The sequence below is a fragment of the Spinacia oleracea genome, chromosome 3, assembly GCF_020520425.1.
Source record: "Spinacia oleracea cultivar Varoflay chromosome 3, BTI_SOV_V1, whole genome shotgun sequence".
In the NCBI taxonomy this organism is placed as follows: Eukaryota; Viridiplantae; Streptophyta; class Magnoliopsida; order Caryophyllales; family Amaranthaceae; genus Spinacia; species Spinacia oleracea.
In genome coordinates, this window is record NC_079489.1 from 18,508,861 (window position 1) to 18,535,736 (window position 26,876).

The following is a 26,876-nucleotide window of genomic DNA, read 5'->3' on the forward strand; positions in this document are numbered from 1 at the left end:
TGGTTAAATAATATCATAATTTTTTAAATTTTAAATTGCAATCACATTAGAATTTAATTGGGGTTTGAAGTTCATAACGAGGTACAACAACCAAAGACATACGGTTAATTCTTAATGTTTAAAATCTGGAAGGAAAACTAAACTCCTCATCTTTCAGATCTTTGCTTTCCCAAGTCAAATCTCAGATTTTTTGCATTTCTTTTGTTAAATTTATAGTACTCTTGCCAGATGGGTTTGCATTTTTTAATTCAATTATGTAAATCAAAAAATCTGAAATAAATTATTGTTTTGCAGGTTATAATTTCGGTTTTAAGTTAAATTCCAAGTTGGGTGTTAAGTTCATCAAGGCATACTATAAACAACGACATAAGGTAGGCCCACCAAACTCTTAACAAAATATTAATATGCATACTTTTTATTGATTTTAAATAATTATTACACATTACTTTTCATGCTTTTTTTTGAATAAGTTGTTAGTTGATTTTAAAATACCCTTCTTAATTATCATGTAAATCGGTTAAACATGTGTTCTATAAAATTAGAAATTGATTATTACATCTAGCTATAACTTATAAATAGTCTTAGGGGAAAAAATTACTTAAGGTATGCATATCCTATGCACTCAAGTATTCGATCACTGTTCCACAATTCACAAATCACAATTCACAAATCCCAATTCACAAATCCCAATTCCACAACTCAGAATATAATCCCAACACTTAACCTCACCAAATTAAAACATCAAAAAACAGATCACTATTCCACAATCAATGTTCAGAAAATTCACAATTCATCAAATATCGCTAAAATGAAATTCAGTTCAAATCTACCAATTTTATCATAATTGTCAAACAAATTCAATTTAGTAATTGCAGTTTTAGTGTCCCATACGGAATAGACAACACCCAATAGTCTCAGAAAAAGCAAAATCAAATGAACAAATAAAACATCAACAAATAATTCACAATTCATCAAATATTTCTAAAACGACATTCAGTTCAAATCTACCAATTTGTAAGTTTATTGTCAATTACAAATATACTGAGTACTCAATTACAATTGCAAATATACTGAGTACTCAATTACAATTGCAAATCAAGCCGGAAATCTCAAATATTCCTCCACTACAAATCACGAGAAGATCGTGATAAAGTAAAATTCTCAAATTTAACAGATACAAACAACTAGACATCGATAATAGTAACAACAAATTAGACAAAACCCCAATAATGGTCAAATTCTCAAAATATCAACTTTAACAGACGAAATCCCAATAATGGTTAAATTCTCAAAACCTAACAAATTCTCAAATTAACAGATAAAAAATTTTGATGAACCCCAATAATGGTTAAATTAACGTTAAATTCAAGAAACATACAAATAATTGACAAACCAAGAATAGTAACAAAAAATCTCACCAAATTAAAACAAACTTAAATTAGGCACGCAATTTAACAGAGCATGTAAAACATAATCTAGGTAGGGTCATTACCCAACATCGCCCATCGCCTCGCAATCGCCCAACGCCTCGCCATCGCCTCGCCCAGCGCCTCGCCCAGTGCCTCGCCATCGCCTCGCCCAGCCAGCGACCTTACCCTCCACATTGATACGACATGCAAACCAAAAAAAAAAATCAGTTAGTTACTCAACAATTAATCGCTAAATTAAATCCTAAATACCCATTCCAATCAGAAAAAACTTGCGCCTATTTTACAAAATACCCTTAATCTGAGTTGAATTAGTTAAATTAGCGATTTTTGGCCCAACATCTTACATAAAAGCCTTAATCTGAGTTGGGAGAGGAATAGGCGGTGATTTCATTTGCTTCAACTTCTGGATTGATTGATAGTTTCCTTCCAAACACTCTTCATACATAACCATCAATTGCACTGCCACCTATACACAACAAATCAGAAACAAAAGTCTAAATTGGAATAAACCCATTATTTCGGATACAAAATCTTAAGAATTTAAATTCAATTCAACATGGAAATTCAGCATGTAACTTGGAGAAGGTGAGAAACTAAATGAAGCACTAACCTCCTCGACGCTGCCGTCATCCGCAGTTGTATTGAAAGAATCCAAGCCTACGTTCAGCTCTTCTTCTAAATCATCTATGTATATGGGTTTGATAAACGATGAAGGAGAGAAAAGATGAAGGAGAGAAAAGATGGAGATCTGATAAACGATGAGAGAGAAGGGAGGCAACAAATGAAAATAAGTTTGACTTGGGAGAGGAACGGCGGATAACAACAACAACATCAGATAGGGTTTCTGTTGTTAAGTATGGAAAGGATTGGGCTTTGAGAACAAAATGGGCCTCTGTTTTAAACTGTACTAAAACGAAAATTTGTACCTCTATTATGGTGGTTTATAAAATAAACGGAACCAAATACGGAGTATCATCTAAAGTTCGAATACTAATACGAAAATTTAAAAAAAAAACACAAGTTATGTTTGACTTTCCTTTTAGTAAAAAAGCATATAAAAAAACATTCAAATACAATATTGAATTTAATTTAAATATAAACTTTCGTTTAAGTAAAACAGAAAAGCGAAAGGAAACAACATAAAATATTTAATTTATTTTAAAATTATACGTTCGTTTTAGCAAAAAAGGAAAAAAATGCATCAATATGAATATTTTCATTTATCCGTTTATATATTGCAACAAAATTACAATGCAAACAACTTATAGTAACCAAATTAATGTGTAGTTTTAGAGTTTCATAATGGACGAGAATGGAGATCAATGTATGCAAGATCAAAGGTCGATATGGAGGGATAAAAAAAGACAACAGAGAAAATCACTCACTCCAGAACAAAGAGATCGTCAAAATGCAAAAAGACGACTCAGCTATGCATGTGAAAACCAATCAGATGTTATAGCTACTCCTGAAAGCCAACCTCAAACTCCATGTTCGGAAGGGCCTGTGATTGTTACCAATACTCCCAACACTTTGGGAGTTAGAAGGGCTATGGCAGACATCACAAATCGTGCCCACAATGTCACGACTGGATGTGAAAGGCGTGAACGTAAGAAATCTGAACATAATCAATTCATTTTAAGTATGTAAACATGACAACTTACCTAACCAATCAAAAACATGATTTGATAATGCAGTGCAACCTATTGATGAACTTCGTTTACTCGATACTCGGGCAAATCTAGAAAATCGGTTTTTTAGTGTCGGTGAAAGTAGTGCACCCACCGTGACCATCCCAGACCCAACATCAAACTCAAGCGGCATGCCCAATAGATTCTTTTGTGTTGGCGAGAGCAGTACAACCAATGCACGTATAACATACCCTACTTCAGACGATGTGGAATTGCCGCGTTTTGTTGAGGCGGAAAATGAAATACGCATGCCTGGCATATTATTCAATGTCGGTGAAAGTCGTGCAATCGACACCAACAACATATCAAACCCCATTTCTGATGATATAAGGGTCTAGAAAGTAGGGAGAACTGGTTATAGAAATTGTGCAAGAAATTACCAAGAGGGTCAAGGGGTTCCTATATTCAGTTTGCCACCCATGAAAACATGTCCGCATTGCCAAGCACGACTTTTCCATTGTGAATCTCCTGAACTATGTTGCTTAAGTGGGAAGGTCAACTTACCTGATTTTCCATTATCCTCTGATATGCTTGATTTATATTCTGATCAATCGGAATATGGGGCTCATTTTAGGCAAAACATTCGTAAGTACAACCATGTCTTTTCATTCACTTCAATGGGAGTTCATTTAGATGACGAACTAGCAAATGCACGTCAAGGCGTTTACACATTCCGTGCACAAGGTTCAATTTACCATCGTATTGGAGGTTTTTTACCTTTGAACGAAGGAGATCGTCCTCGATTTCTTCAACTCTACATTTATGATACTGAGCATGAAAATGAAAATCGTGCAGCAGAGAATTCATCATTACGCCTCGATGTCATCGACAGAATAAAGAATATTTTGAATGCTCACAATCCTTTTGTCCACAATCTCCGTCATCTTGCTCAGCGTAGTGACTTAAGTGATTGCAAATTTGTCATCAAAGAGCAACCTACAAATAAACATCAATACTCGATGCCGACAGCTTCGCAAGTAGCAGCAGTTGTCGTTGGAGGTGATGACATTTCCAACTTGAAGGATAGGGACATCATGGTAGAGTCAGTAACTGGGCAACTAAGTTATATCAAAGACACTGCCGGTTATTATGACCCACTGCAGTATCCTCTATTGTTCCCTTATGGTTCTTACGGCTGGGATTTAAACAGTCGAAGTTCCACTGGTAAGAAGTTGACATGCCGGGAATTCTATGCATACATGTTTCAGGTGCATATTTCTAATAACTCTTTTTTAAGCCTTATCCTAAAAATCATATACTTAGACCTTTATGACCAAAACAAGTATTTTGTGTTATAGATGCGACAACATCTTGATTCTCTAATCTTAAGAGGTGGTCGTCTACTGCAACAATTTGTTGTCGATAACTGTGTCAAAATGCAAGCCAATAACTTGAGGTGGATTGCACTCAACCAAGATAAGATACGTGCTGATTTGTACAAGGGTTTAGAGGATTCTTTACATGCTGGAGAGCATAACACAGGTCCATATTGATTTAAGTTAATCAATTATATTACACTCAATAATTCATACATTGTTTCACATAATTCATATAATGTCTATTTGCAGAAAATGTTGGACGACGGACCATACTACCATCTTCATTCGTTGGAAGTCCAAGAGATATGCACCAGAGGTATCAAGATGCCATGGCATTGGTTCATAAGTTCGGCAAGCCCGATATATTTCTTACAATGACATGCAATCCATCTTGGCCAGAGATACAATCAGAATTGTTGGCCGGACAAGTTCCAAACGATCGTCCAGATCTGCTGACACGAGTTTTTCATGCTAAACTTGAAGAGTTGAAAAAGGATGTTCTCGAAAGGGGCGTCCTCGGAACGGTTGTTGCTTATGTATATGTGATTGAATTCCAAAAGAGGGGTCTTCCACATGTTCATATGTTATTAATTCTTGATCAAAATGACAAGCTAACCACTCCGGATGACTTTGATAAGATTGTGAGAGCAGTGATTCCTGATGAACAACAAGAACCAAAATTGTATAAGGCAGTTCTTAAACACATGATTCATGGCCCATGTGGTGTTCTCAACCACAAATCCCCGTGTATGAAACAAGGAAGTTGTAAGAAAGGATTCCCTAAGGAATTCTCCAATGATACAAAGCAAGGCAATGACTCATATCCTCTTTACCGTCGTCCACAAGATCGTCCAGCAGTACCGTTGCGTGAGAATTCACGAGTTCGTGTAGATAATCGGTGGGTAGTCCCATATAATCCTTTTTTGCTCTTAAAGTACGATTGTCACATCAATATTGAGATATGCAGCAGCATCAAGTGTGTCAAATATCTGTATAAGTACATCCATAAGGGTTCAGATAGAGTTTCAATGGAAGTTCATAACGGAGATGAGATTGCACAATATGTTGATGCACGGTGGATTTGTGCACCCGAAGCTATGTGGAAACTTTACAAATTCCCCATGACTAGAATATGTCCTGCCGTAGATCGTTTGCAGGTTCATTTGCCAAACATGCATCAAGTGAGGTTCGAAGGGAACCAGCAAATCTCAAGCGTGTTAGCGAACCCAAGAAACTCTAAGACGATGCTCACTGAATTTTTCAAGATGAATTCAGTCGATCCAAATGCAAGGAAATATCTTTATCGAGAATTTCCTGAGCATTACAGATGGTTAACGAGTTCACGTGAATGGCAGAAGAGAAAAAGTACACAACGAGTTATGGGTCGATTGTATGTAGCTTCACCATTGGAAGGAGAACGATTTTATTTGAGAATGTTACTCAATCATGTGAGGGAGCGTACATCGTTCGAACATTTAAGAACGATCAATGGCGTCACACACCCTACATTCAGGGCTGCAGCTGAAGCCCTCGGTCTAATCGAGAATGACGAAAGCATTCGTCAATGTCTTTTAGAAGCATGTTCAGTACGAATGCCATCTGCATTACGTCGGTTATTTGCAACCATATTGGTATATTGTCAACCAACTGGATTACGAGCACTCTGGGATGAGTTTTTCCCTTACATGGTTGAGGATTATCCAGCCTCAAACACAACAAGTAATTATGTTTTCCTCACTAACAAACTTTTGCAAGACATAGATAGGTTATTAAGACCACTTAGAAAAAGGATTTCTGACTACACAGAGTTGCCAAGCTTACCCGAATGTACTGATGACATTGACGAGCTTCCTTCTATCATGGAAGAGTACTTTTCTGTTCTGGTTCCAGATGAGGATTTGGCATGCGTTGGCACTCTCAATAGTGACCAACAAGTTGCATACGACACAATAATGAATGCTGTCATTTCAAAGGCTGGCTGTTCTTTCTTCGTCGATGGTCCTGGGGGCACCGGAAAAACATTTTTATACAAAGCCCTTCTTGCTACTGTAAAAAGTAGAGGCGAAATAGCTATCCCCACTGCAACATCTGGAATTGCAGCAACGTTGTTGCACCAGGGAAGAACATCACATTCGACTTTTCAGCTCCCACTTAATCCAGACAGCTCATCAACTTGCTCATTTACCAAACGTTCTAAAACTGCAATTCTCCTAAAAAATTCTGCTATTATCGTATGGGATGAGGCCCCAATGACACACAGATATCAATTTGAAGTTGTTGATCGATCACTCAAGGATTTAATGGGGAATGACTTGCCGTTTGGGGGGAAAATTATTGTGTTCGGTGGTGATTTCAGACAGGTTTTACCGGTGGTTCGAAATGGAACTAGAGCTCAAATGATTGACGCATCTTTTGTCAGGTCCTCTATGTGGAGACACATTCGTATTTTGCGTTTGAGAGAAAATATGAGATCAATTGATGATAACGGCTTTGCTAATTTCTTACTCTCTGTTGGGAACGGTAATGAACCTACTGTTTCAGATCAGATGATAAGGTTACCCACTGCCATGATTATACCAACAGTGGCAGATAGTTCGATCGAGGCTTTGATCGACCAGGTCTTTCCAAATTTAAGTGAGCACGTTGGTGATGGAAATTTTATAGTTGAAAGGGCGATCATCACACCCCTGAACGAAGACGCTGATAGAATAAATAATAAGGTTGTCGAAAAGTTTCTCGGAGAAGGAAAAACGTATTATTCGTTTGATTCTGTTCCTGAAGATAAGAGAAATTTGTATCAACAAGAGTTTTTGAATTCGATTTCTGCGTCGGGATTGCCTCCCCATGCTCTCACCCTGAAACCTGGGGTACCCTTAATGCTTTTGAGAAATATTGATCCTAAACATGGTCTTTGCAATGGAACACGGTTGCTTTGCCATTCATTAAAGGACAATTTCATTGATGCTGAGATTTTAACCGGACATTCTAGGGGGAACAGAGTGTTTTTGCCAAGAATTCCCTTGAAAACTGCTGAAGATATTAAATTGCCATTCGAGATGGTCAGAAAGCAATTTCCTGTGAAGTTGAGTTTTGCCTTGACTATCAACAAGTCTCAGGGACAAACTATTCCACATGTTGGGATATTCCTCCCTGATCATGTATTTAGCCACGGCCAGCTATATGTGGCATTATCACGAGGAATTTCAGAGAACACGACAAAGATCGTGGTAGAAAAGGGAAAGGTTCAAGGTTGTGAAGGCATATTCACTAAAAATATTGTGTACAAAGAAGTTTTGTTGTCTTATGATTAGAGATACGGAATTAAAGTATTATTTTTTATTTCCCAATTTTGTAATAAACGTTATTGTATTCTTGACATTGAGTAGTTTTTGTAATAATAATTGATTTACCATATAGCTACGGACGAATTGAGAGATGTGAATTTTATATATCGGAGTAATTAAATGTTTTCATGTATATAACTTTCTTTTCATGTGATATACCTATTCATACGTTGTGAATTTCGGTTTATGTAATTCTAATTTTATTCTGAACTAACTTTACAGGATGACAGAGTACCATTATCCAACTTTTGAGCATTTATATCCTAGCGGGGTACAACGATATGATGTACGAGCCCGACTGATTCGCAATTATGATATTTTCAACTACAACCATAAAGGAACAACCAAGCAAACATGGAAAATGATTTTTGTCGATGTTGAGGTAAATGACCTTACGCTTCATTCAAATTTTCATTGAATCTGAACTATATCATAACTTTTTCATGTGTTTCCTTTTGTAGGGTCAGGCCATACAGTGCAATATTTTCGGCCCCGCGATTGAAAAGTTTATAGGACGGTTTCAAGAGGGATTCATTTATATACTCCTTGCTGTACAAGTGATATTTGCTGAAGGGAAAAACAAAATTGTCCCCAATTGGAAACAGATGATCATCAAAGAAGAAACAAATGTGATACGTGAAGAGGAGGATGACATTTCCATACCTTCATTCCACTACAATTTGGTTCAGTTGAACCGATTAAGTTGTCACATCGACTGGACTGATAGAGTTTATGGTACTTTTGTTTGCCTTTTTTCAATATTTAGTTATCATGCATATGTCGTTTATTAATTGAAACATTGATGATGTTTTAGATGCAATGGGATTGGTCCTATACGTTTCACCGGTTGAGAATATTGGTGTGGATTCATTTAAGCGAGACGTGGCAATAATGGATACAACGTAAGTCCTCTAAATTATTAAAATGTTAATTACAAATCGAATTTACCTTTATTTCGATAAATTTGTCTTAATATTGTTTTAATTTCTACTTGCAGCTGGACTGTTATTAAATTAACACTTTGGAATGATTTTGTGCACGTTCTTGATGAAAATCTTAATCATGTTGACGTGGCACCAATCATTGTAGCATGTGGTCTGCATGTCAAGAGCTTCTATGGTACATCATCCAAATTAAATTATATAGTAAATGCTGTCTTTTTAATATGTAGTTTAAAGTATAATATCCAGCTGTGATAATATTTCTAATTGATAAATACAAACAGGTACATATCTTTCCACGGGATACCACACTAGGGTTTATGTTAACCCGGTTAATGAAAAAACAACATCCTTATCTACATGGTACGCACAATCTCGCCAAATACATGTACAACATAACCTTAAGTATTATGCTCACAACTTTTTTCACGTATAGGTATAAATCGAAAAAATTGGCAAAGATAAGGAGAGATTGGTTTCGTTCGTCGACTTTTTCGTTAAAGTCGTCGATTGATATTTCTAACACTCCCCGTATCCGATTATCTCAATTTCCCAGCGTGAGAAAGGTATCGTTTTTAACCTTGAAGTTTGAGTGTTGTCAACAAATTAAATACGGTATTATGTACTTAATTGTCGGACTTTGCGTCTTTTTTTTGGTAGGTTCAATACTGTCGAGTTGTTGCATATGCATGTCGCGTTGATAGTGTTGATAACATCATATATGAGGCATGCAATCGTTGCCTAAAAAAGGTTGTCATTTTTCAAGGACTACAAAAATGTCAATCTTGCAATCTCACCAACACTGTAACTATCCCAAGGTAACTATCTAAATTTTTTTTATACTTAAACACACATTATATATTGGTAAATATCTATATTAATAAATTGATTTAATTTCGTTTTATAGGTTGCTTCTTCGACTTACCATATTTGATAAAAGTGGTAATTTGAAAGTCACAATATTACACGATCTTGCACAACACCTTTTAGGTTGTTTAGCTACTGAAATAAAATCAGTACTTCAACAGGTTTCAATCTAATACTCTAACAACATAATTGTTTTAAAAATATTAGCTCATGTTGATTTTACATTTGAATATATTTTTTAACGTTCATGCAGCCTAATGGACGTAATCGAGTGATGGAAAAAGTATTTGCATGTTTCGGAAACAGAGCTTTTTCATGGGTGCTACATCCACCAATTGGAGATTTTAATCCTGAACATTCGTATACGGTTGGATATGTGTTGCATGTCGATTGGGCGGAGGAGTGCATGTGGTTAAACAAATATATTGCGAGCAAAAAAAGAAAATGATATTTACTATTTTGTATGTACTTCAATTTTGATTTTTCAATAGGATATGTTAGTTGTATCAAAATAATGTTAATTTTTTTTAATAGCTTTAAATTCGTCATGTAAGGCTACGAGTATTGTATGACCTCAATGTCGCAAAATATGGACTTTGCGAATGATTATTAGTGTCTAAAATTTGTAAAATTTCGCAAGCATCGCGTGCATGAAATAATAGGCACAATAAAGTTTCTAAAATTCACGCACGCATCGCGTGCATAAAATACTAGTAAAGTATATGGTGGGGGGTAGGTGTTAAATGATCGGGTAATGATTTAAATGATGGGGGAGTACTAAGTGGGTATGACTATTGAAGTAAAGAGCGGGTGAGAATAAATTTATGTTTGAAACAGGTGCTGAAAGAGAAGAAAGTAAATTTATTTACATACCCTTAATTATTTTTTTCAAATTTTTAAATAAATAACATAACACATGGAATGGGGCAGTAACAGATCTATCCATTATTAATTTTAATAAAAAGATTATCTATAAGCTCTATATTAATGGTAATTAATCATCTATAATTGTAATTTAGAATTGCAAACTTAATATTCATGTCATAAATTGTGCATCTCACGGGTAAGATAACTAGTCATGACTTTGAGGTTGGTCAAGGTCTCCACACTCGTACGCATCTAAAATTCTAATCCCTATCCCGTACCCACGATATGAAAGGTACTCACACCTCCCAATCTCCTTCTTAACAGGTAAAAAATAAAACTCATCCTCAATCTATCACCCACCCGTGTATCCACACTCGCCTCAAATACACCGATGGACTCAACATGTTTTTGGTAAGAGAGTTTTTAAATTTAAAATTCTACTATAGAGTCTTCTACAATTAGAATAATTGAGTAATGGAACAAAAAATTATAACATGTACTCTCTCTGTCCAAATTTAATCGTTGCAATAATCATTTTACGGTATTTTATGCGATAGGTTATTATAAGCTTATATATTATAATTTCATAGAAAAATGGGTATGCTGGAAGATGGTGAGATTTTTTTATAGAATCAAGTATAAGAGAGCCAAGTGAGAGAGTGACATAGCTCCACATCGATTTCTGTTATCAAAAATTGTGTGCAAAGATTTTTCATTAGATTACAATGTAAAATAAAGGCAAATATATTACCCATTAAATGATCAAAGAAAAAGAAACAAATACTAAAAAAATAAAACTAAAAACTATTAAAATTATTTTTCATTTAAAAGATGAACTCTTAAATAACTGGATAAGTAGAAACTATAAATTCGAGAAAGAAAATATACAAAGTTATTAAACAATTTTTTTTTCAATAAGCATGTTTTACACAACCCTAAACTCCGCATGTTAGAAAAATTGTTCAAAAGTTCATACGAAGAAAATTAGATATAATCTTTAGTTAAAAGCATTTACATAGTTAAACAATGTAATACATATATTATATGACGAAAAATCTAAATTCTAGTACTAAAGTAAAGAAAATTAACATATAAATAGTTTGTTTCTTAGTGAAATTGAAAAAGGGATTTCAGATTGATTGACTTTTTTCTTAGAGAAATTAGAAAAAAAGGATTTCGAAAATTAGATTTTGATAGCGAGTAGAGAAACAATGTCGTTGAGTGGCTTATTTAGACTACAACAACGAGCGTCGTTCCACCATTTGGACTGCAATATAGTGTTTTTTTTTTGTTTTTTTTTTGTTTTTTTTTATGAATTAAAATGGAGAGAATTAAGGAGTTTTGTCATCTTTCCAAAGTTATTAGCAATTTAACATTAACAAACATACATTATGAAGGAGAAAATTAAGGGGTAATTTTGATTGGCTTTTTGACTCTTTTTTTTTTTTTTATACATAATTTTTTTTTTTTGTGTCATTACGGTGGGTTACTTTGTTGTCATTAAGCATTTGGGAAAAAAATTCTTTTTTTAATTACTTGGCCTGATTTTGGTGGGATAAGTTAGCTGTAATTAGTATTTAGTAAAAAATAATTCCTTTCTTAATTTTTGACTTTTTGCCAGTTGTTACTTGTTGTTTCATCAGTGGCGTAATTTGTGGTTGGGCCTACGTAATATTTACAGTGATTAAGTTATTTTTATTGTAGCTTTCCTTATTTATTTCCGAGTGTTTCCCTTTATGGCGTTATTTACTGTGGCTATTGACTGATTTTCTTATGTTGCTTTTTTATTGTATTTAATACTTATTGTTAATATAATTGTGGTTAATAGAGGAATGTTAGTCTTTTCTATAGGGGATACTAAAAGTGTATTTACTAAAATAACCTCAGGTGTTCCCTTATAGAATAGAGATAGATAGATATTGACAACTAACTTCCGTCAACTTTACTTACCTATGTTTAAATAATGCAAAGAGAACATATCCTTAAGCTCTATTTAGTTCAAGTAATCTAAGTTGCACAACAAAAGTCAAGTTCAACAAAAAGTTTAAAAGTCCAGCTTGTTTTATTCAACTTATCTTGTACAGTTTATGTTCGTGATAGACTTGACCTAAAGAGAATAAATTTCAAAGTTATGCACAATACGACTCAAAAGGGAAATATGTGTTCTAAGTTGTAGGTCATGCCTAACTCCTATTTATATCACAAAATTCATTAAAAAAAATATATACTGTTACATAGACCAACACATTGGACATGACAAAACACAAATAAACAGTTGAAATTTAGCATAACACGAAAGATCAAGCCATTTAATGTGTGGATCAGATCCGGCTCGAGCATACCAATACAAAGCACACGAGCTTAACACGAGGTTCGTACGGACCAAAGCCATCCTTAAAGTATTATTAACCAATAGAGTGCCCATTATGGTAGCTAAGAAGCACATTTGCACACCAAATGGTGAGTAAACGTAATAATGTTAAAGAAAACAATGAAACCTGAGTTACCTAACCCATTCAATTCAATTCAATAAACAAGAGTTTTCTGTTTGAAGTACATACAAAATACCCATTCAAATCCATTACCACAAAGTTTTCTGTCTTCTGGGGTGCATTGGTCATGGTCTTGCATCTCTTTGCAGATTCACCGCCATTTTTGAGCTAAACGCATAGATCTTGCATAAAAATTCCTTTGGTACTTCCTCCCTAAATAATTAGTGAAATTTAACACTTTGTTTTAGTTAGATTAAACCACTATTTCTTCGACAAATCATATTCTTACACTAATTCCAATTACATGTAAAACACATGTTGCCGAAGACGAATATTTCCTCCGTTCCATAAATATCGCACCATCTTGTTTTTTACACTACTAGTCTTATATGCACGCGACGCGTGCGAATATAAGAAACATTTATGTTATTATATTTAAACCTGAACTAACATGTAATAAAATATAAATAAATGCAATGCGTGCGAATATATGAAACATTTGTGTTATTACATTTTAACCTGAAATAACATGTAAAAAATATAATATAAATGCGATGCGTGCGAATGTAAGAAATAGATAAATTAGATAGAGCCGAACGCATATAAACAGATTGATTAAAATGGTAAAAATTTATTTAAGGGGCTAGATTGATTAAAATGCTTCTTTGGGCTTTTTCTATTGGGTAGGTTGTCATTATATTCTCTATTAAGTGTGGACTATGGAGGGTATTTTAGTAATCCAAAGGGACACCAAAAATGGATTTACTAAAATAACCTCAGTTCTTCACTTATATAATAGAGATTCACAATAACGATTTGGTCATCTTTTGTAATTCATACCTAAGAAAAATTGTAGTCCTGTAGGATCTTGCTATCGATATAAATTTTCTAAATATCAAAGTGTGTGTTGAAAAGTCGAGATATGAAGAGTCAAAGTGTGTGTTGAAAAACGTGTAATATTTAAGGAACGAATTACGAATGTTTAGGTAAATATCAATCTGAGGGCGTTTGGTTACATGTTTGATCTAGCTTGATGAGAACCAAAAGGTTTGGTTACATCCTAAACATTTTGCTCTTAAAGTACGATTGTCACATCAATATTGAGATATGCAGCAGCATCAAGTGTGTCAAATATCTGTATAAGTACATCCATAAGGGTTCAGATAGAGTTTCAATGGAAGTTCATAACGGAGATGAGATTGCACAATATGTTGATGCACGGTGGATTTGTGCACCCGAAGCTATGTGGAAACTTTACAAATTCCCCATGACTAGAATATGTCCTGCCGTAGATCGTTTGCAGGTTCATTTGCCAAACATGCATCAAGTGAGGTTCGAAGGGAACCAGCAAATCTCAAGCGTGTTAGCGAACCCAAGAAACTCTAAGACGATGCTCACTGAATTTTTCAAGATGAATTCAGTCGATCCAAATGCAAGGAAATATCTTTATCGAGAATTTCCTGAGCATTACAGATGGTTAACGAGTTCACGTGAATGGCAGAAGAGAAAAAGTACACAACGAGTTATGGGTCGATTGTATGTAGCTTCACCATTGGAAGGAGAACGATTTTATTTGAGAATGTTACTCAATCATGTGAGGGAGCGTACATCGTTCGAACATTTAAGAACGATCAATGGCGTCACACACCCTACATTCAGGGCTGCAGCTGAAGCCCTCGGTCTAATCGAGAATGACGAAAGCATTCGTCAATGTCTTTTAGAAGCATGTTCAGTACGAATGCCATCTGCATTACGTCGGTTATTTGCAACCATATTGGTATATTGTCAACCAACTGGATTACGAGCACTCTGGGATGAGTTTTTCCCTTACATGGTTGAGGATTATCCAGCCTCAAACACAACAAGTAATTATGTTTTCCTCACTAACAAACTTTTGCAAGACATAGATAGGTTATTAAGACCACTTAGAAAAAGGATTTCTGACTACACAGAGTTGCCAAGCTTACCCGAATGTACTGATGACATTGACGAGCTTCCTTCTATCATGGAAGAGTACTTTTCTGTTCTGGTTCCAGATGAGGATTTGGCATGCGTTGGCACTCTCAATAGTGACCAACAAGTTGCATACGACACAATAATGAATGCTGTCATTTCAAAGGCTGGCTGTTCTTTCTTCGTCGATGGTCCTGGGGGCACCGGAAAAACATTTTTATACAAAGCCCTTCTTGCTACTGTAAAAAGTAGAGGCGAAATAGCTATCCCCACTGCAACATCTGGAATTGCAGCAACGTTGTTGCACCAGGGAAGAACATCACATTCGACTTTTCAGCTCCCACTTAATCCAGACAGCTCATCAACTTGCTCATTTACCAAACGTTCTAAAACTGCAATTCTCCTAAAAAATTCTGCTATTATCGTATGGGATGAGGCCCCAATGACACACAGATATCAATTTGAAGCTGTTGATCGATCACTCAAGGATTTAATGGGGAATGACTTGCCGTTTGGGGGGAAAATTATTGTGTTCGGTGGTGATTTCAGACAGGTTTTACCGGTGGTTCGAAATGGAACTAGAGCTCAAATGATTGACGCATCTTTTGTCAGGTCCCCTATGTGGAGACACATTCGTATTTTGCGTTTGAGAGAAAATATGAGATCAATTGATGTAATACCCTGAATTTTTAAAATACGGTTTACTATGCTTAATAATTCTATTTAATTTAATGTCTATTATTAATCGTTTTAAATCTTAATTCCAGACGCTATTTTTTTTTTATAATCTTACTTAACTCGGAAATTTTAATATTTCAGTCGTAAAAATACTTCGATTTTTATAATTCAATTAGTTTTTTTTTTTTAAATTATAATTATTTCCGAATTATCTTTTAAAGCTTAATTAGGGAGTAAAAATTCTGAAATTTCTCTAGCAATTCACAATTTTCAAGATATCCTTATTCTCCTAAATAAGCCAAAGTTAGTTTGTCTCCTTCCTTCTTTCTTCTTCTGCTTCACGCAGCTTTTGCCATGGAAGTCAAACTTCCCTTTTACACTTGTCTCACACATTCTTACAATTGATCCACGTATCCTTGCCTAACTCCCTTAGTCACCAGAATTGCAGGTTTTTCTTCACATTTGTCATTCCAACCAATCTTAACTGAGTCAATGAACACCAATTCACACTAGAAATAGCTCTCAAAATAGGCAGAAAATGAGAAGAATCAAACTCAAAATCGTGAGTAACAATCAGTTTCAACCTCATTGAATTCCAACAAAACTAAACACAATTCAATTTCACTTCCTGCTTTTCTGTAATTTAAACCACCACCACCAACGACCACCGTCTGCCTACCACCACCGTGACCACCATCGATAACCACCTTCGACCACCACCAACACAGCAACCACCTTCGACCACCACACCTCCCTCACCCTCTCCCTTCCACCACACGCACCCCCTGCCCTCTCCCCTGCTTCCTCTTTCCCCTCCTTCGGCGCGCCACCAGCGTCGCAGCCACCACACCAGCCCACTCCCCTCGCCTGGTCAACTCATTTCCCCCACACTTCCCGGCGAGCTACACGACCACCAATCGAAACACCCTTCTCCAAAACTCCCCTGCTTCCCCTTCGTTTTCGCACTCCCTCCTCCTCTCTCACGCTGCACCACCGCCGCGAAACACCACCCACCTGCACCGGCGTGACCTTGTTGCGCCGCCCGGCCGTCCGTCGCTCCTTCTCCTCGCGGCTCTTCATCCCCTTCGTTGCTTCCCTGTTTTGGCCCCCCCTCCCCCTGTTCTTGACCCAGGAAACCGAAAGCAACAAAAAAAAAAGAGGAGAGAGAGAGAAATCCAATCTCTAAATTTTGGAGCCTTGATTTGTTTTTCAAACCTAACTCCAAATTGGGCCACATTTCATTTGGGCCTTGGGTAAGACTAAATCTGAATTTTCAGATTTTTAATTTGTCAATACTTATGGTTTAATAATTTTTACAAAATATTTACTAATAAAAACTGTTTATTATTTTTCAGATTTTATTATCAACTTTATGAGAATAAAGATTCTAGTTTTATTTATCAAAATGGAATTTAAACATTATTTACATGAAAATTTATTTATAAAATATATATGTAATTCAATTCAAAATTCGATTAATAATAATATTTTCTTTAAATGTCGAAATTATATTTTATTAAAATTCGTTATTTATTTCATTACTTATAAAATTTATGATTTATAAAATATTAAATTTTATAATTATTTATCGATCTAGTACTAATTCAATTATTTACTATTTTTAAAGAAATTGGACTCGGAGCTCAGGACGAACGAACCAACGAAAATCCTTAGCAAAATCGTGGAAGTGAGGTAACGGCTATTGCTAGTACCCGCAATCCCCTTATAAATATGATTTATGAAATTATGACGTTATGATTGAATTTATGAATTAAATGTTTTGATGTGTTTTATGGATTGTGGGATGAAATATGATTTGTTTGAATTGTTTATTATAATATGATTTGATTGAGTTTTCTCATAAAATTATGTTTATGCAATGCTTTGAAAGAAATAATATGTTTATTGATCCCAGGATCAAAATGTTGTTTTATGAGCTAAATGAGTTATGTTATTTCGAACTGAAATACAAGCCAAGGCTTGGTAAAATTATACAAAACATGATAAATGAAAGTGAAAGACCTGGTTTGTCTGGCGGTATATAAACTACCATCTTCCTATCTACCGGTCATGCATGCACCACGGACACCTGTCCACCCATGGATTACGAGCCCAGGCTCCCATGGTTTATGAGCCCAGGCTCAGGGCCCAGGCCCCATGTTACGATGAGCCCAGGCTCTTATGGGCCCAGGCCCAGTGGAGAATTCCTTCACGGTTCGTACTTGCCGACAACTAGCATGTTAAATTGTAAAGTTTATGAATGAAGTGAATATGATGTTTTATTAAATGTTTTACTTATTCTATTCTCCCTGTGTTATTAAATAAAATGAATTGAAATGAATTTACGCTGCTAGAATAGTTCGTTACTGAGTCTTCGGCTCACCGTTTTGTTTTCCGTTTTAGGTACTGCGGGGAATGATGGGCACGAGTAGTGGCGAGGAGTTTCACTTTAATATTATCCACCTAGTTTATGTTTACGGTTCTAATAGTTTAATAAGTTTTAATTAAAGACTTTAGTAAGTTATGTACTTTCATCTTGGTAATATAAAAGATTATATATATTGTTTTGGAGTATTTAAAGGCTTATGATTGATGTTTGCCTTGTAATTTCCGAAAAGGAAGTTACGGCAGGTAATGTCCCGACCAATTAGGTTAATTCCGCTGCTAATTATGCTTTAAATTATTGAATTAGAGGTCGGGGCGTTACAGTTTGGTATCAAGAGCAAAGGTTCTGGACCATAAGTGCTAAACCTTACGGGTTTTGGCACGAATAGAATTCATTAGGCTTTAAGTGAAGAATTTTAAGGAATGAGTTAAAAAGAATGTTCTAAAATCTTGCTAAGTTAAAATGAATATGAGTGTGAGTGTAGGAACGAGATCAAAGGGATTATTTTATATTATTATTTCGCTTCAATCTGATAAGATATGTTATGCAGAATGTCGACCATTGATGCTATCAACGATGTTACCAACGGAGCTCGCAACGAGCATCATGTTCACGATGATAACGACATTACTCACGAGGAGTATGTCCATGTTAATGGCCATGAGGAAAGGATGGAACGATTGGAAAATGTGAGTGCAATGTTGGCCGAATTAGTCCATGATTCTCGGAAAAAGAAAGATGTTAGTGGGAACGAGAGCGCAACGATGTTCAAGAACTTTTCGTCGCTTAACCCACCATCCTATGATGGCAAGCCTGATCCAGTTGAGTTCGAGGATTGGATAAGTCGCATTGATCAGTTGTTTGAAACCCTGCAATGCCCTGAGAAATGGAGAGTTGATTTCGCAGTGTTCTACTTGACGGGTCAAGCAGGATTATGGTGGAAAGTTAACAAGGAACGAAAGAATGGGTCTGGATTTGGTTGGAACGAGCTACAAAAGTTAATGAGAGACAAGTTTTATCCACCATCCCTGAGGAAACAAAAAGAAGATGAATTTCTACACTTGCAACAAGGAACAATGAGCGTGTTGGAATACGCAAATAAGTTCATGGAGTTGTCAAGGTTTGCACCAGACCTGGTGTCGACAGAGCAGTCCAGGATGAACCGTTTCAAGCGAGGCATGCACCTTAAGTACCAGGATAGGTTGTCCACTCAGAGGTTTACTTCATACCAGGATATGGTTGATATTGCAGCTAATGTAGAGAGAGTGGTACTGCTTCGAGAAGCGAAGAATGTTGGGTATAAAAGGAGAAATGAAAACCAGAGTCAAGGAGGAGCAAAGAAGCCTAACCAAGGCTATCAGGGAAACCAAAGGAGGAACGATGTTGGAAACAAAGGACAAGGTTATCGTGGAAACCAGAATAATAGGGCGCAAGAATGTGCCAAATGTGGGAGAAGAGGCCACATTGAGAGTGAATGTCGTGTAGGATCGAACACTTGTTTTCGATGTGGGAGCCATGATCATTACATCAGAGATTGTCCGAAGCAGGTAACCCCAACCACGAGAGGACCAGTTTCAACTAACAACGATCGTGGTCGGAACAACAACAACACAGGAGGTTCAAACCGCAACCCACCCCGACCACCGCCAGCTGGAAGAGTTTTTGTGATGAGACAGGATGAGGCAGATGAGAATGATAATGTTATCACCGGTACTTTCTCTATCCATTCTTTAGCAGCCCATGTTCTTTTTGATTCTGGAGCTTCACATTCCTTTATTTCTCCATTGTTTGCAAAGTATTTAAATTTGAAACCATGTTGTGACTTTCATGCTATGAGTGTTTCCCTTCCTAGTGGAGAAATTGTGAAATGTAGAACCATGTATAAGGATTGCCCTATTATAATAAAGAAAGTTGAGTTTCAAGCAGACTTAATAGCTTTTGATCTATCTGAATTTGATGTAATCTTGGGAATGAATTGGTTGACTAAGTATGAAGCTAACCTTAATTGTCCGAGGCAAAGTGTGACCCTTATAACGCCAGATGGAGATAGAGTTTCATTCCATAAGCTAGTAAGAAAACCAACGATTCAAATTGTCCATGCTTTGAGAGCACATAAAATGATTGAGAGTGGTTTATCTGGTTATCTGTGTAGTGTTATTGACTTAAATACCTCTGGACCTTCCATTACCGACATACCTGTTGTTTGTGAGTACCCACATGTTTTTCCAGAAGAAATACCTAGTATGCCCCCACCAAGAGAATTAGATTTCAGCATCGAATTAATTCCGGGATCCACCTCTATTTCTAAGGCACCATATAGAATGGCACCAGCTGAGTTACAAGAATTAAAGAAACAATTAGATGAGTTACTTGAAAAAGGATATATTCGACCTAGTGTTTCACCTTGGGGAGCCCCTGTCTTGTTTGTGAAGAAAAAGGACGGAACTATGAGGCTATGCATAGATTATCGAGAGTTAAACAAGATTACCATTAAGAATAAGTATCCCTTACCCCGTATTGATGATTTGTTTGACCAACTTCAAGGTGCAAAAGTGTTTTCTAAGATTGATTTGAGGTCAGGTTACCATCAACTTCGAATTAAACACGAGGATATTCCAAAGACAGCCTTTAGAACCAGATATGGTCACTATGAGTTTGTTGTGATGCCTTTTGGATTAACCAATGCGCCAGCTGTATTTATGGATTTGATGAACCGTATTTTTAAACCATACCTTGATAAGTTTGTAGTTGTTTTCATTGATGATATTTTGATATATTCTAAGAGTAATGAGGAACACGAGGAGCATCTGAGAAAAGTGTTAGATATGTTGATCGAAAACCAGTTATATGCTAAGTTGTCAAAATGTGAATTCTGGCTTAAGGAAATATCATTTTTAGGACATATTATCTCTGAGAAAGGTGTATCTGTTGATCCTGAGAAAATAAAAGCAATTGTGGAATGGCCTAGACCAACTAATGTACCCGAAGTACGGAGTTTTATGGGTTTAGCTGGATACTATCGAAGATTCGTTCAAGATTTTTCTAAGATTGCCTTACCCATAACCCGATTAGTTAGAAAGAATACCAAATTTGTGTGGAATGATGATTGTGAATGTGCATTTCAAGAACTTAAGAAACGTCTCACCACTGCCCCTATTCTTACCCTTCCATCTGGAACTGACGGATTTGTAATCTATAGTGATGCCTCTAAGAATGGGTTAGGATGTGTCTTAATGCAAAATGGAAAAGTCATAGCTTATGCTTCACGCCAACTCAAAGTCCATGAACAAAACTACCCTACCCATGACCTTGAACTTGCAGCTGTTGTTTTCGCCCTTAAGATTTGGAGACATTATTTGTATGGAGTTTCGTGTCAAATTTTCACCGACCATAAGAGTCTTAAGTATATTTTCACCCAAAAAGAACTCAATATGAGGCAACGTAGGTGGTTAGAACTTCTTAAAGATTATGACCTTGATATTCAATATCATCCCGGAAAGGCTAACGTTGTTGCAGATGCATTAAGTCGGAAGTCTCACCTAAATTCTATCCTAACTTTTTCCCGAGTCAACCGAGATGATCTACAAAAGATGGAAATTGAGTTTATCAAAGGAAATGCTTGCTTGAATGTGTTGGTAATGAAGCCAACTTTGATTGATGAAATTAAGGAAGTGCAATGTAAGGACTTGCAATTAGAAAGAATAAGGAGTGAAGTGGAAAATGGGAAGTCACCTGGTTTTGTCATTCAAGAGGATGGCACGTTAAGGTTTCAGGGAAGATTATGTGTGCCTAATGATGAGAAGTTGAAAAAGAGAATCTTAGAAGAAGCTCATAGTTCACCATACTCGATTCACCCTGGAGGAAATAAGATGTATAAGGATTTAAGGCAAATGTATTGGTGGAGCAACATGAAGCAAGAAGTGGCAGAGTATGTGGCTAAATGTTTGACATGTCAGAGAATCAAGATCGAGCATCAAAGACCAGCAGGTTTGTTGCAACCTCTGGATGTGCCAGAATGGAAATGGGATTCAGTTTCAATGGATTTTATCATAGGATTACCAAGATCAACCAAGGGAATGAATGCTATTTGGGTCATTGTTGATCGATTAACAAAGTCAGCGCATTTCTTAGCCATGAAGAACAATTCGAGTTTGGATCAACTTGCTGAACTATATGTGAACACTATTGTGCGATTTCATGGAGTGCCTAGTTCTATCGTTTCTGATCGTGATACGAGGTATCAATCAACCTATTGGAAAGAATTGCAGAAAGCTCTTGGGACGAAACTTAACTTCAGTACCGCATTTCACCCAACGACTGATGGACAAACAGAGCGTACCAATCAAATTGTCGAGGATATGTTGAGAGCATGTATTTTGGATTTTCAAGGAACCTGGGAGAAGTTTCTACCTATGGTTGAATTTTCGTACAACAACAGTTATCAGGCCACTATTGGTATGGCACCTTACGAAGCACTTTATGGAAGGAAATGTCGTACACCATTATGTTGGAGTGATATCGATGAAGCACGTGTTATAGGACCAGAATTGATTCAAGAAACTACTGACAAGATTCGTTTAATCCAATCAAGAATGATGGCAGCACAAAGTAGGCAAAAGAGTTATGCCGACCAACGAAGAAGACCACTAGAGTTTGAGGTTGGAGATCACGTATTCTTGAAAATTTCGCCAACAAAAGGAATAATGAGATTTGGTCAAACAGGAAAGTTGAGCCCAAGATACATCGGGCCATATGAGATATTAGAAAGAGTAGGTACAGTAGCATATCGACTAGCTTTACCAACCGACTTGGAAAAAGTGCATAATGTGTTCCACGTGTCGATGTTAAGAAAATATGTTCCTGATCCTAGCCATGTGATTACGCATGAACCCTTGTTATTGCGAAATGATTTGACTTACGAGGAGAAACCAATTGAAATCCTAGAACGAAGAGAGAAACGACTTAGAAGCAAAGTAATTCCAATGGTTAAAGTCTTGTGGGCCAATCACTTGACATCTGAAGCTACATGGGAAGTCGAAGTGCAAATGAGATCGAAATATCCCCAATTATTCGTTTAGAAACGATAAGATGTATGAATTCTAAAATATTATGATGTTATTCCCGCCAAGTTTATATAGCAAATAGGATGATTAAGTATGACATGTATAATTTCTAAGAATGGCAAGTTCAACTGAGCTCCAGTTTCGAGGACGAAACTTTTTCTAAGGGGGTGAGGATGTAATACCCTGAATTTTTAAAATACGGTTTACTATGCTTAATAATTCTATTTAATTTAATGTCTATTATTAATCGTTTTAAATCTTAATTCCAGACGCTATTTTTTTTTTATAATCTTACTTAACTCGGAAATTTTAATATTTCAGTCGTAAAAATACTTCGATTTTTATAATTCAATTAGTTTTTTTTTTTAAAATTATAATTATTTCCGAATTATCTTTTAAAGCTTAATTAGGGAGTAAAAATTCTGAAATTTCTCTAGCAATTCACAATTTTCAAGATATCCTTATTCTCCTAAATAAGCCAAAGTTAGTTTGTCTCCTTCCTTCTTTCTTCTTCTGCTTCACGCAGCTTTTGCCATGGAAGTCAAACTTCCCTTTTACACTTGTCTCACACATTCTTACAATTGATCCACGTATCCTTGCCTAACTCCCTTAGTCACCAGAATTGCAGGTTTTTCTTCACATTTGTCATTCCAACCAATCTTAACTGAGTCAATGAACACCAATTCACACTAGAAATAGCTCTCAAAATAGGCAGAAAATGAGAAGAATCAAACTCAAAATCGTGAGTAACAATCAGTTTCAACCTCATTGAATTCCAACAAAACTAAACACAATTCAATTTCACTTCCTGCTTTTCTGTAATTTAAACCACCACCACCAACGACCACCGTCTGCCTACCACCACCGTGACCACCATCGATAACCACCTTCGACCACCACCAACACAGCAACCACCTTCGACCACCACACCTCCCTCACCCTCTCCCTTCCACCACACGCACCCCCTGCCCTCTCCCCTGCTTCCTCTTTCCCCTCCTTCGGCGCGCCACCAGCGTCGCAGCCACCACACCAGCCCACTCCCCTCGCCTGGTCAACTCATTTCCCCCACACTTCCCGGCGAGCTACACGACCACCAATCGAAACACCCTTCTCCAAAACTCCCCTGCTTCCCCTTCGTTTTCGCACTCCCTCCTCCTCTCTCACGCTGCACCACCGCCGCGAAACACCACCCACCTGCACCGGCGTGACCTTGTTGCGCCGCCCGGCCGTCCGTCGCTCCTTCTCCTCGCGGCTCTTCATCCCCTTCGTTGCTTCCCTGTTTCGGCCCCCCCTCCCCCTGTTCTTGACCCAGGAAACCGAAAGCAACAAAAAAAAAAAAGAGGAGAGAGAGAGAAAGCCAATCTCTAAATTTTGGAGCCTTGATTTGTTTTTCAAACCTAACTCCAAATTGGGCCACATTTCATTTGGGCCTTGGGTAAGACTAAATCTGAATTTTCAGATTTTTAATTTGTCAATACTTATGGTTTAATAATTTTTACAAAATATTTACTAATAAAAACTGTTTATTATTTTTCAGATTTTATTATCAACTTTATGAGAATAAAGATTCTAGTTTTATTTATCAAAATGGAATTTAAACATTATTTACATGAAAATTTATTTATAAAATATATATGTAATTCAATTCAAAATTCGATTAATAATAATATTTTCTTTAAATGTCGAAATTATATTTTATTAAAATTCGTTATTTATTTCATTACTTATAAAATTTATGATTTATAAAATATTAAATTTTATAATTATTTATCGATCTAGTACTAATTCAATTATTTACTATTTTTAAAGAAATTGGACTCGGAGCTCAGGACGAACGAACCAACGAAAATCCTTAGCAAAATCGTGGAAGTGAGGTAACGGCTATTGCTAGTACCCGCAATCCCCTTATAAATATGATTTATGAAATTATGACGTTATGATTGAATTTATGAATTAAATGTTTTGATGTGTTTTATGGATTGTGGGATGAAATATGATTTGTTTGAATTGTTTATTATAATATGATTTGATTGAGTTTTCTCATAAAATTATGTTTATGCAATGCTTTGAAAGAAATAATATGTTTATTGATCCCAGGATCAAAATGATGTTTTATGAGCTAAATGAGTTATGTTATTTCGAACTGAAATACAAGCCAAGGCTTGGTAAAATTATACAAAACATGATAAATGAAAGTGAAAGACCTGGTTTGTCTGGCGGTATATAAACTACCATCTTCCTATCTACCGGTCATGCATGCACCACGGACACCTGTCCACCCATGGATTACGAGCCCAGGCTCCCATGGTTTATGAGCCCAGGCTCAGGGCCCAGGCCCCATGTTACGATGAGCCCAGGCTCTTATGGGCCCAGGCCCAGTGGAGAATTCCTTCACGGTTCGTACTTGCCGACAACTAGCATGTTAAATTGCAAAGTTTATGAATGAAGTGAATATGATGTTTTATTAAATGTTTTACTTATTCTATTCTCCCTGTGTTATTAAATAAAATGAATTGAAATGAATTTACGCTGCTAGAATAGTTCGTTACTGAGTCTTCGGCTCACCGTTTTGTTTTCCGTTTTAGGTACTGCGGGGAATGATGGGCACGAGTAGTGGCGAGGAGTTTCACTTTAATATTATCCACCTAGTTTATGTTTACGGTTCTAATAGTTTAATAAGTTTTAATTAAAGACTTTAGTAAGTTATGTACTTTCATCTTGGTAATATAAAAGATTATATATATTGTTTTGGAGTATTTAAAGGCTTATGATTGATGTTTGCCTTGTAATTTCCGAAAAGGAAGTTACGGCAGGTAATGTCCCGACCAATTAGGTTAATTCCGCTGCTAATTATGCTTTAAATTATTGAATTAGAGGTCGGGGCGTTACAATTGATGATAACGTCTTTGCTAATTTCTTACTATCTGTTGGGAACGGTAATGAACCTACTGTTTCAGATCAGATGATAAGGTTACCCACTGCCATGATTATACCAACAGTGGCAGATAGTTCGATCGAGGCTTTGATCGACCAGGTCTTTCCAAATTTAAGTGAGCACGTTGGTGATGGAAATTTTATAGTTGAAAGGGCGATCATCACACCCCTGAACGAAGACGCTGATAGAATAAATAATAAGGTTGTCGAAAAGTTTCTCGGAGAAGGAAAAACGTATTATTCGTTTGATTCTGTTCCTGAAGATAAGAGAAATTTGTATCAACAAGAGTTTTTGAATTCGATTTCTGCGTCGGGATTGCCTCCCCATGCTCTCACCCTGAAACCTGGGGTACCCTTAATGCTTTTGAGAAATATTGATCCTAAACATGGTCTTTGCAATGGAACACGGTTGCTTTGCCATTCATTAAAGGACAATTTCATTGATGCTGAGATTTTAACCGGACATTCTAGGGGGAACAGAGTGTTTTTGCCAAGAATTCCCTTGAAAACTGCTGAAGATATTAAATTGCCATTCGAGATGGTCAGAAAGCAATTTCCTGTGAAGTTGAGTTTTGCCTTGACTATCAACAAGTCTCAGGGACAAACTATTCCACATGTTGGGATATTCCTCCCTGATCATGTATTTAGCCACGGCCAGCTATATGTGGCATTATCACGAGGAATTTCAGAGAACACGACAAAGATCGTGGTAGAAAAGGGAAAGGTTCAAGGTTGTGAAGGCATATTCACTAAAAATATTGTGTACAAAGAAGTTTTGTTGTCTTATGATTAGAGATACGGAATTAAAGTATTATTTTTTATTTCCCAATTTTGTAATAAACGTTATTGTATTCTTGACATTGAGTAGTTTTTGTAATAATAATTGATTTACCATATAGCTACGGACGAATTGA

The 26,876-nt window shown here is 36.3% G+C and overlaps 3 protein-coding genes across 3 annotated transcripts; all 3 read left to right on the forward strand.

Moving 5' to 3' along the window:
- The first annotated feature begins 3,537 nt into the window (after nt 1-3,537).
- On the forward strand, nt 3,538-7,748 carry LOC130469533 (uncharacterized). Its single transcript, XM_056838882.1, has 3 exons — nt 3,538-4,326; nt 4,417-4,600; nt 4,687-7,748. The coding sequence occupies exons 1-3, from the start codon at nt 3,538-3,540 to the stop codon at nt 7,746-7,748; spliced, it is 4,035 nt and encodes a 1,344-aa protein (XP_056694860.1).
- A 794-nt stretch (nt 7,749-8,542) lies between these two features.
- Nucleotides 8,543-10,229, forward strand: LOC110783636 (replication protein A 70 kDa DNA-binding subunit B-like). The gene is made up of 7 exons (XM_056841259.1): nt 8,543-8,683; nt 8,779-8,900; nt 9,007-9,085; nt 9,159-9,288; nt 9,383-9,540; nt 9,630-9,750; nt 9,843-10,229. Exons 1-7 carry the CDS (start codon nt 8,601-8,603, stop codon nt 10,035-10,037), a joined length of 888 nt encoding a protein of 295 aa, XP_056697237.1. The 5' UTR covers nt 8,543-8,600; the 3' UTR covers nt 10,038-10,229.
- An 8,971-nt stretch (nt 10,230-19,200) lies between these two features.
- On the forward strand, nt 19,201-26,755 carry LOC130469534 (uncharacterized). The gene is made up of 2 exons (XM_056838883.1): nt 19,201-19,262; nt 25,903-26,755. The coding sequence occupies exons 1-2, from the start codon at nt 19,201-19,203 to the stop codon at nt 26,753-26,755; spliced, it is 915 nt and encodes a 304-aa protein (XP_056694861.1).
- Nucleotides 26,756-26,876: the final 121 nt, after the last annotated feature.

Bases quoted from the DNA above. Each gene is read 5' to 3' on its own strand.
- LOC130469534 (XM_056838883.1), top strand. From the start codon at position 19,201: ATGGTTGATATTGCAGCTAATGTAGAGAGAGTGGTACTGCTTCGAGAA. The intron at 19,263-25,902 runs GTATAAAAGGAG...TTATTGAATTAG, and splicing joins CGAGAAGCGAAGAATGTTGG to AGGTCGGGGCGTTACAATTG.
- LOC130469533 (XM_056838882.1), top strand. From the start codon at position 3,538: ATGAAAACATGTCCGCATTGCCAAGCACGACTTTTCCATTGTGAATCT. The intron at 4,327-4,416 runs GTGCATATTTCT...TTTGTGTTATAG, and splicing joins TCTATGCATACATGTTTCAG to ATGCGACAACATCTTGATTC. The intron at 4,601-4,686 runs GTCCATATTGAT...GTCTATTTGCAG, and splicing joins TGCTGGAGAGCATAACACAG to AAAATGTTGGACGACGGACC.
- LOC110783636 (XM_056841259.1), top strand. From the start codon at position 8,601: ATGGGATTGGTCCTATACGTTTCACCGGTTGAGAATATTGGTGTGGAT. The intron at 9,289-9,382 runs GTATCGTTTTTA...TTTTTTTGGTAG, and splicing joins AATTTCCCAGCGTGAGAAAG to GTTCAATACTGTCGAGTTGT. The intron at 9,541-9,629 runs GTAACTATCTAA...TTCGTTTTATAG, and splicing joins AACACTGTAACTATCCCAAG to GTTGCTTCTTCGACTTACCA.